At 38.5% G+C, this 13,809-nt stretch overlaps 1 protein-coding gene across 5 annotated transcripts in view; it reads right to left on the reverse strand.

Annotated features, from left to right (window-relative positions):
* PTPRK (protein tyrosine phosphatase receptor type K) overlaps positions 1 to 13,809 on the reverse strand; it is a 440,573-nt gene that overhangs the window by 64,262 nt on the left and 362,502 nt on the right. For all 5 annotated transcript variants that reach the window (XM_049800783.1, XM_049800782.1, XM_049800781.1 and 2 more), the window contains exons 12-13: positions 10,777 to 11,050; positions 7,773 to 7,809 (exon numbers count right to left, since the gene is read on the reverse strand). In XM_049800783.1, coding sequence (XP_049656740.1) covers positions 7,773 to 7,809; positions 10,777 to 11,050 — 311 coding nt within the window. The remainder of the gene's footprint in view (positions 1 to 7,772; positions 7,810 to 10,776; positions 11,051 to 13,809) is intronic.

The following is a 13,809-nucleotide window of genomic DNA, read 5'->3' on the forward strand; positions in this document are numbered from 1 at the left end:
CTGAGGTTCAATTTCTTCTAGCAGTTTTAAACGTAACCTCAAGACCTTTCGGCTGCATCTGAAGACAGTGAAGACTACCTCCCCCTTGCCTTTCACCACTAGTCTGGCATGTATGGCCATTTCTACCCTGTTTTGAGAACTACTTATGCAATTGTTCTAACCTAGGAAACATTTAAAATTACTTTTACTATGTTAAGTCAATTTATTTTGGTGAATCTGAGTGAGATCAGCCATTTGTAACAGGGATAGCAATGACCTGCTGACAGGCACTTTTTCTACCAGCTCTGTGACCACCAGCCATACATACTCTCTAAGAATTTTATTTTCTGTCTGTGTTGGCTTATGTGTGATCTACCGACATCAACTCCTCATTATTAACAATCGTATCATCAATCTGCCACATAAATGATTTTTACTTTACCAGTGCTAAGTTGTAGCATGGGAAGGAAGCTGCTACTATTTCAACATTGAATGGATCTATGATGTCTTCTGTAATGACAGCATATCAGAACTACGGGATAGTGATGACCAGCTAGGGCTCAGAGCACACCATCACTACTGGACTGTCATTTGAGTTTTTGTTACCACTTCCTGAACAATCTGGGACTTTGCTACAGACTTTCAAATCCAACAAACGTGTGTATATTAAAAGCTCCCAATCTAATGCACCATTTCATGGAACTAGTTCCAAGCATGACTGATTTTGACCTCATCAGTTTGAACTGTAATTTCTGCACTGGCACTAACAACGGTGGTAAGATACCTGTATGTAGGGATATTTCTAGCATCAGCAATTAGTTGCTTTATTTGGTACAGAATTCAACTTACATGTCAGTGATGCATATGACAAAACCTACTCTGGACTGTCAGTGTTGACATGCCCGCTAACGTGGAGAAAGCATCATTCTGGCTGAAGACTACTGAATGGATGTAAACACTATTAATAATTCCTAGAGACCCCTTTCCTCTCCTTTCTTTGAAAAAGTGAAACAGCACTGTCCCTTAATGGGGCTGCTCTAAAGCTCTGCTGCTGCACAGATAAGCCAAACTTCTGACGCTCCTGGGCCAAACGAGCACGTGAGATGCCTGTGATGGACTGTTAGAGGCAGCAATCTCTGCCTGTTCCACCTCACACGCCCTTCAACCCCAGGCATTGCAAAGGGCCATTTCATCCAACAGTACAGTTAATTACAATACAAAATGAAAGTGGATGCAGGCTGGTTGTGTGAAAAGGGGCTCATGAGCCCAGTCCTATCAGGTGATGATAGAGTTTACCTTCTCTAAACACTTGTAATTTTACAATGACACAAAGAAGGTAAAGACATAAGTAAAAGCCAAGTAAGAAATGATTAAAGAACAGAAAAAAAGGGGAGCTAAAATAAAAAACCCAACACACTGCACTATCAGCAAATGGTCATTTTAATGGTTACTTTAATTGCATATCTATTATAAGGGGAACCAAGGATTTTCTGTTGCAGTTAGAAGTCTAATGGGTTTTGTAAAAACAGTAGATTTCTACCTTTATGTCTCCATATTCTTTAACAATGGATGCAAGACATTCAATGCCCACAATCTGATTCATGAAATAATATTCATAATAGCTGAAGAGACCTAAGAAACTAGGCACCTAATAAAAAAGCATATATGCCAAGATGCTGATCCTTCACTTAGAGCATGTAAGATTCTTTCCTTAATATTTAAATACAAACTAGAATTGTCTACCTGAATTCTTACTTTAAAAATTCTTATTCTATAGGAAACCTTTAAAGTTCCTAAGATTTCAATCTGCTTATAGCATCTGCACAAAGTAATCTGTTAAGTATCCAGGCCAAAAGAAATACTGAAACATTTCAAAATCAAGGAAAGCTAATATTTATTATATCTTTGGACTTAAAATGTCTTCATTCTAATGGGTGATTTTTTAAAAACACTGAAATGTATCACTAGTGTTTCCTCTTATAAACATACAGATTTTAAAAAGGCTAGCTTTCAAAACCAAGCTAAATTTAATAAAAGAATGTTTGCATGTAATACACTTACTCACCAAGCAATGTATTTAAAAATAAAGTTCTGTAGTAAAGGAATTAGATTTATTAACTGTATTTACTAGATTTACTCATCCATGAAACTTTTCTGACCAAAAGCAGTCAAATACTCTTTCAAAACATAGTAATAAACCCGTATTCCTGAAGACTTGGGAAAGGGACCGGTAACTAGAAAATACTTCTTATCATAATTATTCTCAGATGCAGTTAAAAGAAATGGTTCAGCTCAGGCAATGCCACAAGTGTAAAAAATATTAGGTAATTTAGAGTTTTTTGCTGTTACCCTCAGAAGGAACCCTTACTTCTCAGAGATGTCGAGCAACAACCAGAAAAGAGTACTTCTCTTCGATGCCTTCTAAGAATGGGAAACACATTCTCTGAAAATTGTTGTCCCATGCGTATCCATCAGGTAGCTTCACCTAGTAAATGCTGTTGTTGCACTGCATTCCTTTTTATTCAAATGAAGTTTTGACAATTGAATGCCATGATTTTGTTAGTCTCCTCACACATATGAAAATACCCACATTATATGTTTTTGTGTCTGGAAATCTAGAGGTGTCCCTCAGTTAACTGCTTTTTTTTTATAACCATCATCAAGTATTCCATCAAAGAGTCATTCAATTTTTTATTTACAACCAAAGGTATCAGTTATCAGGACTGGCAAATGTGGTTCCTTGGCGAGCTACTGCAATTTCACATACAAAAGATGAAAATATGCCACGCTAATATTCTATTTCCATCTTCAGAAAGTTCAGCAAGTATGTTAAAATCTCCTCTTTGTGAGATAGAAGACATTATGCAAAAGACTACTGAAGTTTAAACATATTAATAGCTTTTTCCTATGAATGAGTGAAAAGAAAGATGTGACTTAGGCAACATCTGCATTACTCTTTGAATTTATATTGCCACTAGGTCTCCAGTGCATATCATGATGGTACAGTTAAAAGTCATTGTAGTAGCATTGATCCAAACATAAAAACAACAGTGAGAGAAGCTTCATTTCATATACATTTAGCATCCGACATCTTCCCTCATTTGCGCATTAAGCAGTAACAGACATATCTGAGCATCCTGCTACAGGAGGTGATTTGACTTTCACAAATTTCCCTACGAGCAGAACATCATCAGGAACAATTTCAAGGAAATAATTATGGTCTAGACAGATTTATGACTTCTAAAGACCTAATCCAAAGCACATTAATGTCAGTGGAAGGACTCCCATTGTCATCAAAGGCCCTTGGATCAATCCCCAACTGCTGTGGGAATGAACTCAGAGCAATAATGATGGTGGACTAAATGCACACTTGCAGTTGGAATGTTACCACCCAGACCTTTTTATTCCTCAAATCAGATTAAAAAGTCATTTTCTGCTATTTCACAATTACTTCCAGATGCACATCAACTCAAATGGCATTTTCATCCATCTGTATGAATCAAATGTGCATAGAGATAGAGAAGTTCTCCACTGCCTGAACTAATAATACAAATGAAAACCACAAGGGAAAATAATTTTGGAGGTGAAGAAGTTCATGTTTTAAACACAGAGTGAGGAACCTTGGACTTCGTTTATTCCTTCTAACTACTTTGGGATAGAGCTGCCAAGCCCACCACTTCTTTATTTACTGCCACAGTAGATTTCTTCTAATAAAATTTTCAACATTTTTTTCTAGTCCCCTAAACAAAACAAAAGAATACATGTGAATCAGTGTTAGCCTCAAACTTGGCAGCCTAAAAACTGTCAGAAATGTAAACTTCATATATTCTCTGCTTAATAACAGCTCTGCTGTCCCTTCTGTCCTCTTAAATGTCTATTTACATACTAAACAATTTGAAGCATCACTCTTCTCTGACCATGTTAATCTGGTTTCATTCCCTTAGCATTTGACAACATTTTAGACTGTAAAATGAAATGCCAATGTCATGTGCAAGAGGCAATCCATTCGAAGTTTTACACAGTCAAACTTAACTCCAAGATGTGACTGATCAGTCATCATCTTCTTGTGTTACTCTGAAGTGCATGCTATGGGAATCACACATCTTTTACTCACTCCTCTAGCAATACTTTGGTTAGGCAGGTTCAGTTATCAGGTATTCATTGTGATATGAGCACGTTACGGACTGGTTGAATGCTGCCTTAACAAATTAGTTTTAGGAAGTTTGAGAACTTTCTTTAGGAAATTAGATGTAACACTTTTCTGTCAAATACCGCATGCTTCCTAGCATAATTCCATCTTTCCATTCCTAATGAAGATCTGACCTACTACCTCAGTCTCTGTACCCTTCTCTGCACTTCAGAAAACAAGATTTTTTTTCTCCTTCAGTTACTGTGTGTGGGAAACCAGATTATTAGTGACTGGATAATTCTACTACCTAGATTCGAAAAAATAATGAGGTAGAGAACAATTAACTGTTTTGGGTTTTTTTGGTTTTGTTTGTTTGTTTGTTTGTTTCAGTTGATGCTGACCACTGGTTACTAGGAGGATCTGAATGGGAAGGGAATTCAGGTTGACAAAGGAAGGCAATACTGGCTAAAAGTATCCAAGGAATTAATATCGTTCACAGTTCATACATTTTCTGGGCTACACTTTTAATGGAAATGGTGTTTTAGGTATGTTCTACCCACCATCTGCATCACAAGGAATTATTCTTAGCCTGGTTTCCTCAAGAATCAAAGCTTACGTGAACAGACTGTGTACACATGTGCAACTTTCATAGTCTCTCACCACATCTAATAACTTGGCACTCTCTTGGCCAATTCAGTCCAATCTGCACAAGGGCAACAGTCACAAAGTCATTAAATTCTTACAAGTTTTGTGGAAATAGGTGTCCAGATAAAGGGGGAATCCTATTATTACCCTAAATCAGGGCCATCAAAGAACCACTCTGGCATTCATCCTTCAGCTGCAACTACACAGGAACTGCCTAGGAGACTCCTTTTTAATCTGGGCTGTTCCAGTATTTTCTTCCATGAAAAATTAACTCAGTGTATTTTAATACACTAGACACTAGTAAGCCTCTCAGCTTACTCTCAAAACATTTTTTCAAGACACACCAAAAGCAGCAACATACTTTAGTCATAATTTGGCACCATCTTTTAGATGAGTTCACACTTCAGTGCATGTTGTTATCAGAAGCGCACAAGAACATTGCACCTGGAATATATGGACTGAAAAGGTAAGAGTGCTTCAATTTAAATTTGCTGACTTTCATTAGTTTGACACCAATAAACAAACTATTCCATCAGTTCTCAATGGTAGAAGGCAACCTACAGGAATGATATGTGCAAAACCCCTATGCATTAAAATACATGTAAATGATGTTAATGGGAACTGGCCAAGCAAACAAAAAATTAGTCAGAGAAATGACACATCAAAGGAAGTTAAATTATCAAGATTATAATTTCAGGGATATGAACTTCTCCAGGACCAAGCCATGACATCAGTACCATATTTTTTTCCATCTTTACCTCTTATTGGTGTGAATATACACAGCAGATAACACCATATCCTTGAATGGGATAAAAATGAGAAAGTACCTTTGCTGGTAATACTGAACTTCACTACCAGAGAAATTTTGTCTTGTCTTTACGTGCACCTTTCATGGTGTGTCCCCCCCCACCCCCTCCTTCCATCCCAGCTCTTTATGATTTTTAATGCCCTGTCAACATGTTCAAGGCAAAATTCAGTTTGGCCAGCTGTAGGCTGCTTCAAGTCACAGGAGATGACACAGAACTACACACTACTTTTATAACTGAATATATAGTTTAGACAATTTGCTTGATTTTAAAAGGGTACGTTAGCTTTACTGGGGTGTATTAGGTAAGGTGAGCAAATTCACACGCTACGAAAAAAATCAGCATAACCAGATGAACATATACATAAAGCAATATATTAGAGTATACTTTTCTTCAAGCACAACAAATCATGGTATTATTTTTACAATGAAAACATGGGAAAAGATTTCAGTATCAGCTTTCTGAAAATGATTTAGAATACCAGTATAACTCATTTGAGACGTGTGAATGTACGTGACTTGAATTGATGATGCCCTATTAAATGCATTCCTTCAGAGCAAGAGAAAGCATTTGCTCCTAATGTTGCTTCCCCCCACATTTCACATCTATCAATTAAAATAAAGTCAGAGAAAACATATTTGTTTTCAGTTCCCCATTCAAAGCATACAGTACTGACATATCAGGCAAAGCAGTTACACAGGAAAACGTGTCTTTAGCCAGAGTGGCAAAGGCAAGATTTATGGCACAAAGGTAAGAAACCTGCTACTCATTTCCCATTTCCTTCAGACTACAGCCATTGGGGTGAACATGACTGTTATGGCAGAGGAAGGCATACAAGCAACCATCAACAGGACTATTGCTTCCATGAACATTGCTTTGAGATCCGTGAACTGAGTATGGTTAAGTAAAATTAATTTCCTCATAAGCCAGGTGAATTGCTTCCCTGTTTTTACTATCCAGAATATTTATGATGAGAGAGACCACTGCTTTCCCCTTCCTCAGTCCTGCAATATTTTAGGTTATTTCTGAGCCTTTCAAGATTCTCCTTTGACTCAAATCCTAGCAATACATGCTTGTGGTACATAATTATTTGTTTATGCAAATATATTTTAATTCAAACATTTAATCTTGCCAGGTAAACATAAGAAAGATATGCCGATGTACTTTTCACAGAAGACTTAGCTCACAGTTTTAATTTCCTGTTTTTATTAGCTTACCTCACTTGACGAAAATATTAACATGTCTTGAGAAGTACATTTTATTTTTCACTTTCTTAAGAAAACCTTTGGTTGCTGCCACCTCATTAGAGGCATCTACTTTTAACTGGAACGAGTTTTAAATTGAAAGCAGGAATTGAAAAAATGGTGCTGACATGCCACCGCAGTACTTTAAATGCCTGATTGGTCATATCTAAAGTTGTTTTTATACTGCATATCAATGTGCAATTAGAAAGAGACAATGTAAATAGTGCTGGGCCTCTGCAGAGTACTCTTTCAGCAATTGTAAGTTCCTTCCATGTTTATAAGGCTAGAGTCTACCAAACAACTCTCATGTTGACAGAATCAAGCAACCAAAATGAATGGCTATAAATACAGTCAAAGCAAGAGTTAACAGTAAGCAGAACAACTAAGTCCTCATTTGAAGATGAAACAGCATTTTTGAGTAAGCGGTATGTGATTAACCCGCTGTATGTGGGGTCAATATGATTTATTCTCACAGCTATGCAGTCAGCTTTAGCCCTGGGCCTCGCTTGCTATCAAAGACATGAGCCCTCCTCAAATCAACCCTCCCCTATGTCTAGCTAACACTAAGAGCTCTTACTTAGGAAAATTAACTATCATGTCCTTCATTTAAATAATTTCCACCCCTGCTTGGAAATAATTGTTAGCATAACAGACAGTTTAACCAAGTGTGCTTTCTAGTCTCCAGTCCATCTATCTGCTGCCTGCAATGCTTCAGCAGCCTAAAAACAGATCTTGAAAACCACAGACAGGGGAAAAAAAGGAGTGCTTATTTTGTCTAAATTTTGAGTATTGCTAGAACCATACTCTCTTGGCCCAATACCAAAGAATAAAAAGCAGTATCCCATTACATTTTAAGACAATCAAGTGGTTTAAAATAGAGGGATAGTACTGGCTTTGTTTCAAATATTTAATAGAAATGCCACATTTCATTAAAAAAAGCTACTTTGCATGGAGGGACGAACCTCTTACCTTTTGTAGCTATTCGAACACACTGAGTTTTGGTTTCCTGTTGAGGAGGGAAAAGTAAAGAAGACAGTCAGATCAGGTTGCTTTTTCTTGCCCTCCCCACTCCATAAATTCATCCTAGATCTGCTGATCAGCTGGGACAACCCAGCAAGGTGGCTCAGGGCTCTAGGCTTAGCAGGGGAGGAGGCTGGGTGATTTTGCCTTTACAAAAGCTGCATGAAACCTAGACATTGGTCTGTACTATCCAGGATAACAATGGGGAGAAAAGGTGCAGGGCAGAATAAATGTAGCAAAATTTTGGATTATTCAAATCAAATGCAAATCGTGCCATAAGACTACAGAGAGAAGGTGCAGTGGAAGAAAAGGGGAGGACTGGTGCTCCTATTTATGTCATGGCACAGAAACCCTGAGCCAGTGTTGACCTCCAACAGTGCCATGCAGCAAAGAAGGTGCATTTGCTCAGCACTGCCTCCAAACTTCTGTGTTGCTGCATCCTGACAATCTTGAACAGAGTCACCTAAAACATATCAGCAATCACTCCCTCATGCTTCTGAGTGTGGAAGGAGCGCAGAAGCAGCCCAGGTATCCCTTCACATATGACACAGGTAATCTACAACCTATATAATCTGCCCAGGAAAGACAGTGATTTGACAGCAATGTGCTTCAGAAGAAGTTGCACATGCAAAGACAATTTGCATGTATTTTACACCCCCCCCCCCCCTCCCCTTCAGAAGTTTGGTCAGCAATTGAAACAAATGAACAGAGAAATGACTTGGTTATGCACAGTTTTGACAACTCGAACACATGAGGGTCAGTCGTAAATGGGCTTTCTGACCTTTTTGTACAATGTGCAGTCATTTTAAAGGCAAACATACTGAAACAGCATAAGGTTGCACGAGAGGATGCAGCTGCTGTTGTATTAGATCACTCCAAACAATATTAGCATGTAATTAGAAACTATAATAATGACAGTTTCATTCTATAAAATATGCTTCCTCTAGTCCGGCACCCCCCAGCACTCCATTCCTGAATACATCCCCCAGGATCTCTCTCCTCTTGAAGATTCCCGAGCAACATGCAAAATATGTTGATGCTGTTTTGTAAACACCGCTTGTAAAGAATGAGCAAAGCTGTGAGTTGAGGCTTCCCATAAGTGTTCCGAGAAGATAATTTTTCAGTCTAAATGAAAGCCCCACAAAATTTATCGATACAATCTTACCTAATTAGCATTCTCCCCAGTCACTGAATTTACTTGTCCACTTTTGTTCAAAATGTCTGCAAGAATCACAGTTATCAGACCCTCATCCCAACCCTACAGTGTATTTCAGAGCATCCTTTACTTTCCCTTGACTATTATGGTGATCCCACTAGTTTATAGTAAAGCACCTGCTTAAATATTCTGCAGCTCAGAGGTTATCTTACAAGCACTAGATCTCCGTCCCAGCAGAATGCAGTGCAATCCCCCCAAAACCTCCCCCTAAATCCCTGTAGGAACAGAAATCTGATCCAAAGTTTTAAATCATACCAGAGAAAACCATTTTAGGATTAAACTCTCTCACAAACTGAAATCAAGTTAAAATATAAAATAATGTGTTCTTCCCTCATTTTCTACTTATCTGTCAAAATGCAAAAGCCAAAATAAAGATCTACTTTTGTAGATTTAGTATTTTTATTTTACTTTTCCCTGCCATTTATTTCAAATTTCCTTACAATTTAGTCTGCTGGAAGCCAGCAAAAGCAAAGGGAATTATTTGTAGCCAGTGAGGGAAATATGGATGAGTGTCTAGCAGTTACCTTTTATTTTGCTTTGTTTGCTTTATACAGGTCTATATATAAGAACTAAAAAGAGGGAATGGTCTGTTCCATCAGAAAAAGCATCCAGTTCTCAAGCAGCTCCAGTAAAGTTTCATTAGCTCCTGCTTTGTCTCCATTCTGTCTTAACGCACATGCAATTTTCATAACCATAGGTTGAAGGTGAGAGTTTCTTCAAAAGGCTCCAAGGCAACGGTACCTGTTAGCTAGAACTAGTCACCGCAGAAACCCAAACGTAAGTAAGGATAAATACGGCTTCTTCTCCTTTCCGATGGCTCTCATGAGTCTCAGCAGCTATCAATCTAGCTGTCCTTTCTAGTTCCTTTCTGACCTGTCTGGACAGTTCATATGGAGACTCCTATGGACATATTACTGTAATTTCCTTCAGTTTTCTAAACTATAAATCAAAAATTTAAATTTTTAAATATCTGAAGCTTCTGCGTCTACCACATTTTCCCTCCTCACTGCTCATTTCCCCACTCCCTCATTTTTCATTTATGAGAGGAAAAACTGCAATAGCACAGGGCTTGCTGAGCCACAGTTGTTCTTCCCACCTGGCACCTCCTTCCCTAGTGCTTTTCCCTGTTTCATATGCATACAGAGCCAGCAGCCGTACTCGGCAACAGAGTTAAAAATGAATCACCAAGGATGTAATGAAGGTAAGTGACAGCCATACTTCTACTACTGCACAGCAGTGGAGAAATCCTGAAGTACACCTTTTCAGAAAGGCTCTCGTAAACACACCATGGGCCTGGGGTTACTTTTGCTCAAGCAAATTTTTACTTTTTATCTGACATTCAGTGCGAGAGTCTCAAAAAGTTTGTAACATTTTATTAGCCAGCTGAGCAGCCCACATTCTGTTCATCCCGCAGTAATTTAATCTTCTGAAGTGTGCAAGTACTGAGAATAGGGGAAAGGACTGTGGATGTTTTTTACAGAGGAGGCAGAGTCACAGCACTGAAATTACTTCGCTCAGATGATTACTATGAGATGTATTAAACTCTTGTCTAGTAGCAGCTACTGTGACACAAGGGCTGTGTGAAATGTGAATGGCACGCTGCCATGCTGTCACAGCACAGAAGGGATTACAGCAGTGCCACTGCCAACACCCACTATGTCTGACTCTGACAGTCCTAATTGTAACCACGGGCATGTCTTTGACTCCTTCCAGGAGAGAGGTGTGGTTGGCACTTACCTTCTCAACGCTGCTCATGGCCTGGAAATAGATGTTGTAGCCTTTCCGAGGAGCCAGCGGTGGGTTCCAGAAACCCTGGTATGTCCTGTTGTCACCCACAGTAAAGGGTGCTGGCTCTGGCAGGTTTCCTGGGGGCAGCTCAGCAGCAAAGTAATATGGCGACCCTCCGCTAAGAGCAGTCTGATAGGTAACAGGGATCTGGTAGCACTCCATGGCACCCGTTTCTCGCTTTGTTCGGTGTGGGTGCAGCTCCTCAACAACGATCTGGTAGGCACTAGTGAGACAGAGGAAGACCAGCATATCTTTAAGGTCACCTGCTAGGGTCAATTCTCTAGTGTCATAAAATTATTAACCTGATTGCTTTGTGTAAACTTAAAAAGAAAACAAAGGAAAGAGAAAAAGTTAAAGACAGCAGATGCATGGATTCAGAGAAGAAACAAAGGCTTGAAATATGGCAAAGCTATCTAATTCAGCCGTTGGAAAGAAGCAGCATCCTTTTTTTTCAGGAAAAACAACCATACAAATCTATACACAACCTCCTAACACTGAATTTTTTAAAATTTTTTTTTTTTTGTAGGCTTTTCTCTTTTGAAGAAACACAGGAGTGAATCTGACTTTAAACTACAATAGATTAAACTCTTGGCTAATCAGAAGCATCTGAAGTTAGCATTTTCCTTTGAAATGATTATTAGAGAAAGCTAAGCTTCAAGGCCCAACATAATGACTGCCTCCAGGCTGTGCTTGAAGCCCAATTTGCAGTTGTCATATCATTAGAGACAGAATGGGCTGACAGGCTTCTCCACCTCTTGACCTTGCTGTGGCTTCTATCTTGGCTCGGAGCTATGCAGATCTAAAGTACAAGTGACATGCTGTAATATAAGCACAGATGGACAGAAATCTGTCCATTCCACCAAAATAGACTGCCTCATTCCTCTACAGTTGTCAATGATAAAACATTACAAATTGCTGAAGCAGATGGCATTGGGCCCATTTAAACACCTTCCCAACCTCCCAGTACCTCTTTTGAAATGGTCCATGGCTTGGTCACTTTTCAAAATCACCTGCTCAAAATAGAGCAGGTAATTATAATTCTTCTTTCTCCTTTAGGGGAACTACCTAACTGCAGGATGTTACCAACTCATACCAGCTTCCTCTGTTCTGCAGAAGTACAGAACTTACATACTGAGAGCAGGAGGCAATTCTTCAGTTTATAAGAAAAAAAGAAAAGAAAAAAAGAGTTTTTTGGGTTTTAAGAACTATATGTACACATACACACACAGGTGCATACATGTACACAATTTCTCATTTATATGCAGATACATTTGAGGACCTTATGAAAGATGAGTAAGAAAATATGCCTAAATGCGTAGACAAGACCTGAAGCTATTCAATTAAACTGGCAGAATTGCCTGTCTTGGTTTTGTTTGAAAGCATTCTAAACAGAAAAAATAAAATTGAACAGAGTTCTCGAAGCATCACTGCATTGCTGCAGGGAGTCCGAAAGGCAAAGGCAAAGACAATCCTCCTTTTTTCAGAACTTATGGAGCAGCATTAAATTATTTTGTCAATTTTCTCTGCTGCTACTGCCCAGAAAACCCAATAACTGTAGTGGCAGAGATGAAGTATGACACTGGGGAATGGAAGAAAGTAGAGAAGAAAAAATAAGAAATTAGTTTCACGTCTTTCTTGAGCTTAAAGAAAAAGTTAGCATCCCCTTTTCCTAGCACCTAAAAAATTAAGGAAGAAAGCCTCTTCCCTTTCAAAGTGTCCAAGAGGAATATATAAAGTCACCTCATTTTTGAAACTCCAGGTAAAAACAAGAATGTAAACAAAAAAAATGATAAGTTAGTTCCGTGGATCTCTGTTTCTCATAAACTGTTTGTGAACTGAGCTTGGTTATAAATCACCTTCTGTGGTAAACTATCTATTAACTATGTCTGGTTAATGTGGCCTGCACCAACAAATCACTTCCACAAGACCTCTGTGCACTGAGAATCTTTCTTTACACTTCAAAATAAATGTACTAGCAAAAAAACCCCTAAAAGCATAGTTATTTTACAAACTTGACAGGATGTAAAATATTAAAAATAATTTTTGTTTATAATGTCCCAAGGGAAGAAATTACTACTGGCATTCCTTCCCTCCCTGGCCTGTCACTGGACCCAGGCAGGGTCAAAACCACCACTCCCAAACTGGGCAGCCAAACAACTGGAGAGTACTGGGAACACAGGCACTGCTCCCTCCCTTCTGCAGTCTTCTCTCGTGAGCTGCCAAAGAACTGGGTCTGACACAAATTCTGCTCTCCGAAGTGCCAGGAGAGCGGGAAACTTGTTATCTGTGACACCCTGCCAACTTAGGAGGGGAAAGCCAGCAGGGAGAGGGGCAGCACAGTGCAACATCTGCGCGCGACGGAGACAACTGACCCCAGGAACAGCCCGGTTTGTCACGCAGCTCAGAAGCTGAGATCCACCAGTTTCCAAGTTAAATCCCCCCCATTTTAAAGACTAAGGGGTAAATGAGGCATCTTTTTTTTTTTTTTTACAGGTGCATATCTTTTTAAAGGGGCAATTCTCCTTGGAGACCAATAGAAACTGAAAAATCAAAGATGAAGGGTATGAGAGTTAAATATTGAGTTAAATATTAGGTAAGTCCCTTTTAATAGCATTCTTTAAAAATATGCAGTAATTTTTGAATATAAAAGGTATGACAAAATTTTAAGCATGAGATCACAATAAAATGTGATGTTCTGAAAAATTTTCAAATAATTTACATAAAATATGCTCTCTTTTAAATAGAATATGTTTCCAGAAATAATGCCTTTCAGGCCCCTACATCTGAAAAGCTACAAAATGTGGAAAACAAGAAATAGACATACACATTTGAAGTCATCTCTATTTATACAATTACTTTTAGTTAAAGAAAGAATAGCAAATGATAGAAAGTCTTTAAAGTCTCCAACAAGGCTTTTTATTTTATTTATTTATTTTTTTAAATTTTCACAAAGTATTTTTTAAATAAAAGATGTGCCTATCC

Source organism: Accipiter gentilis, chromosome 5, assembly GCF_929443795.1.
Source record: "Accipiter gentilis chromosome 5, bAccGen1.1, whole genome shotgun sequence".
Taxonomy (NCBI): Eukaryota; Metazoa; Chordata; class Aves; order Accipitriformes; family Accipitridae; genus Astur; species Astur gentilis.